Below are 3766 nucleotides of genomic sequence, written 5' to 3'. Positions count from 1 at the left end.
GCCAGAGCGGCGCCTTCCTCTCCACCAGCGAAGGGCTCATTCTGCAGCTCGTGGGTGATGCCACCCACCCCCGGTTCAAGGAGGTACTGACCCCCACGCCCCACACTCTGACCTCCCCCATCTCCTGTGCAAACGGGAAATATCTTTTCAGCACCCACCACATATTCACAGGATACATCCGGGAACACAGAAGGCTGCCGCCTCCAGGGGCGCTAAGTTTTAGTGGGGGGAAACTGCAGGTCAACACCATAAATCAATGAAAGGAGAAGCTGTCTGGCCACGAGGACTGTAGAGAGAGATAAAGCAGGGGAGGGGGCCAGGTGTGCAGAGGAGGGGTTGCCTAAGGTGGTCCAGAGGCCTCCCGGAAGAAGGTGATTTTAGAGTGAGGTAGAGATGGGAGGGAGCCAGGCAGACAGGAGAGAACAGTCCAGCAGGGGCCCTGTAGACGGGAGCCCCTTGACCCTTTCCCGCCACCCTCTCCTCCAGTCTATGGCACTGAGGTCCAGCCTCCACACCCACCACCCGAGTGGCCTTCCTAGTACCCAGGTCTGACCAGGTAGTCCCCACTGCTTCACACCACTAAGGGCCACTGCTTGGCCCTTAGGATAACGGGACATGCCCGAACTTGAGATTCCCAGCCCTCTGAGGTCTGCCCCTTCCCCTCCTCTTAGTTCTGTTGAGCATTTATTGAGCACCTACTATGTGCCAGCCACTGTGGCAGGTCCAGGGGCAATAGCAAAAGACAGTCTGTATTCAGTTTCGCATTGTGGCCTGGAGCTGGGGAGGGAACATGTAGAATGTGTGAGAAATAAGATGGGGGCTGGCAGCTGGGAGGCCCCTCCTGGGGGGTGGCCTTACAGTGGAGACCTGAAAGTACAGGAGCAGCCAGTCATCCAGAAAGTGGTCCTGGTGGAGGGGACAGCTAGGGCAAAGGCCTGGACGTGGGGCTGAACGTGACTTATTCAAGGAACGGTAGCGGGGCACAGTGAGTGCAGGCTGAGTGTGGGAGGAGGGGAGGCAGGGAGGAGCCGGAGCCGAGTCTTCCCAAAGATTTTGGTGGGGGTTGGGAGGGGCAGCCATGGGGGTTTGCACAGGGGGGCTGGACACTGTCAGATCTATGTGTAGTGCCAGGTGGCTAATGGATATGTGGTAGGAAGGGGGGAAACCAGGGTGGAGGCAGCGGCGGGGATACAGGCTTTGCTTATTTTCATTTTTTAATCTCTGCAGGTTAGCATGACAGGGATTGCTGATGGGTGCAAGGTGTGAAAAGGCAGCACAGAGAGAGGATCTGGCTTGAGCGCAGTTGCTCAAGCTCTCTACTGATGGGGGTGGAGGTGGCGGCAATGAGGTTGAGAGGTCAGGTGACCACCAGCGTCTAAGAGGCAGCTGGATAAGTGAGTCCAGAGTTGAGGGGCAAGGCGCGGGCTGGATTTGAGAGTTGAGGGATAAGAGAGGTGAGATTACTTAAGAAGAAGCATGTGTAGAGAAGGAGCCCCAGGAAGGAGTCGGTCACCCTTAGTGGTCCAAGTCAGCAAGGTGGACCGAGATGGCAGATGATCAGGTGCTAACCCTGGTGGCTATGGTGAAAGGGAGGCCCCAAGAAAAGTTTTGAGAAGAGGCAATGGTGGGTTTGGCCAGTTGCTATTAAGGGGGCAAGGGAGATGAAAATGGAGAAGTATCCCTTGGATCTGTCATGGGGATGAGAACCCTTGACGCTTCCTGACTCCCTACCCCTACCCTACAGATCCAGAAGATCATCAAGGAGCCCGCCCCAGACAGCGGGCTGCTTGGCCTCTTCCATGGCCAGAACCCCCTCTTCCGCTGAACTCCCTACCCTGCCTTGAGGGGAGACCGACCACCTTCTCGTCCCTGGGACCTTGGCAGAAGCGCTTTCCCCCCCCATTCTTGGATCCCAAGAGTGGTGCAGTCCACCGGGGGTACCGCCCCCTCAGCAGGGGATGTGGGTGCCGCTTTTCCATTGGACGGCAGCTCCCGGAAATGCAAATGAGACTCCTGGAAACTGGGCGGGGGTTGGCTGAGCCGAGCTGGAGGTGGGGCTCTGCCCCCCCCACCCCACCCCGGGCCACTTCAAGGGGCGGCAAGGGGAGGGAGAGGGAGTGTCACAGGCTGTGTGGGACCCGGTCTCAGAGAATAAACATTGATGTGACTGTGGACTGAACCATTCTTGGGTTTGGGGGGTATCCCGGGGGCGACTGGGGGCTGCGGGCGGTGGCGGAAGAGGGGTCCCCAGCTGGTGGGGAGGGGTAGGTGCCTCTTCTCAACTCCAAGCCGGCGCGAGGCAAAGGCGAGGGCTGGCCACTGTCACATCTGCACCGAAGCCGGCGCGCATCTGCACGGAAAAGAACTGCCGGCCCGGGGTCGCCCAACTCGCTGCCGGTCGCCCCCCCTATCAGCGCGCGCACGCCCAGCCGGGTTGGCTCGCAGACACGCGCTGGCTCTGCCTCCCCTGGCCGGCCCCCCACGTCGCCACCACCCCCGACTCCCCCAGGGTCCCGCATCCGGAAAGTGAGGTGAGCGTGACCGCACCCCGGTGCGGAGGGGGAAACTGAGGCACGAGGGACTTGGGGACGGGGAGGAAGGAAGAGACAGGCATGCGGATGAATGGATGAATGGATGGGAAGGACAGCTTCATCTGAGTGGTCCCTGCTCCCCCAAGACGCAGGAGCCCGGGGATCTACATAGGGGCTCCCAGAATTCTGCAGCCCCCTTGGAAATCTGGGAGTTGGGACTCTACGGACCCCCCAGTCAGGGCCCCTCAGCCCCTTCAGAGTCTTAGTCCTCCCCCCGCCCCCACCGCATCCTTGGGTGCCCAAGAAGGCAATCTGAGTCCCCCAGGGACCCAGGCATCAGAGCTCTCAGCCAGACCGCCCCGCATTGGGGAAACAGAGCCCCCCCACCCCTGGATCCCAGACCCCTCCCAGAAGTCCCGGTCACCGGACCCCGCGGTCAGAGCGCCCAGCACCCCCTCTCTCCGCAGGGATCTAGGAGTCCTTGCCTCCCCCCTCCTCCAGGAGCCCCTGGGACCGGGCGCCGGCGCCCCCGGCCCCCGCCTTTCGGATCCAGGTGTCCCCCCCTCCTCACCCCCCCGCCTGAAGCTTCGCGTCTCGGAGGCCGCGCTCGCGTCGCCATGGCAACAGGAGTCTATTTTGCGCTGGGAACCCCCAGCTCCCGCCGCAGCGCCCCCCCACCCCGCCCCTCCAACCTGAGCCTGAGCGAGAGTGGGGGGCCCGGGGAGGGAGACTGGTGGTCCGGGGTCGGGGGGAGACACAGAGACACTCAGAGGGACAGAGATTTGTAGGAAATCTCTCTAGGAAAGACAGAGACACGGAGTCAAAGAGGTAGCGAGAGATGGGGATGTGGAAACGGGGAAGACACAGGATGTAGAGAGGCAGAGACTGGGCAGAGGGAAGGAGAAAATGTTGGCACACAGAGGAGACTTGGGACAGAGACTGAAAGATGCAGAGATGCGATGAGACACGTAGAGAGAGACAGGCTCAGAGAGGCCGCGCGACCCAGGGCACCTCCCGATAGAGATGAGAGATCCGCCGGCAGGCTGAGGGAGAGGCGGTGGGAGGCGACGTCCCGGGAGGAGGTAAGGACACGGAGACGCAGAGACTCCCAGAGACAGAGACATAAGAGACAGGAAGGCCTAGGGACCTGGGCGGGCCGCTGGGAGTGCGTGGGGAGGGTCCGCATCTCTCCCTCAATCCCACCTCCCACCTCCCAGGTGGCGAGCCGGAGGCGG

General features: G+C 61.5%; 2 protein-coding genes across 2 annotated transcripts in view; both read left to right on the top strand.

Moving 5' to 3' along the window:
• Positions 1 to 2172, top strand: part of ISOC2 (isochorismatase domain containing 2) — a 6912-nt gene extending 4740 nt beyond the window's left edge. The window contains exons 6-7 of the mRNA XM_024755170.1: positions 1 to 83; positions 1745 to 2172. The exon at positions 1 to 83 is cut by the window's left edge and continues 39 nt beyond it. Of these exons, the coding sequence (XP_024610938.1) occupies positions 1 to 83; positions 1745 to 1825 (164 nt within the window). The 3' untranslated portion in view covers positions 1826 to 2172. The remainder of the gene's footprint in view (positions 84 to 1744) is intronic.
• SHISA7 (shisa family member 7) overlaps positions 1999 to 3766 on the top strand; it is a 12651-nt gene continuing 10883 nt past the window's right edge. Inside the window, exons 1-2 of the mRNA XM_024755207.1 lie at positions 1999 to 2051; positions 2415 to 2531. Of these exons, the coding sequence (XP_024610975.1) occupies positions 1999 to 2051; positions 2415 to 2531 (170 nt within the window). The remainder of the gene's footprint in view (positions 2052 to 2414; positions 2532 to 3766) is intronic.

The sequence above is a fragment of the Neophocaena asiaeorientalis genome, unplaced genomic scaffold, assembly GCF_003031525.2.
Source record: "Neophocaena asiaeorientalis asiaeorientalis breed wild unplaced genomic scaffold, Neophocaena_asiaeorientalis_V1.1 scaffold694, whole genome shotgun sequence".
NCBI lineage: Eukaryota > Metazoa > Chordata > Mammalia > Artiodactyla > Phocoenidae > Neophocaena > Neophocaena asiaeorientalis.
Note: the sequence above shows the minus strand (reverse complement) of the source record. Positions and strands in the feature narration are given on the sequence as shown.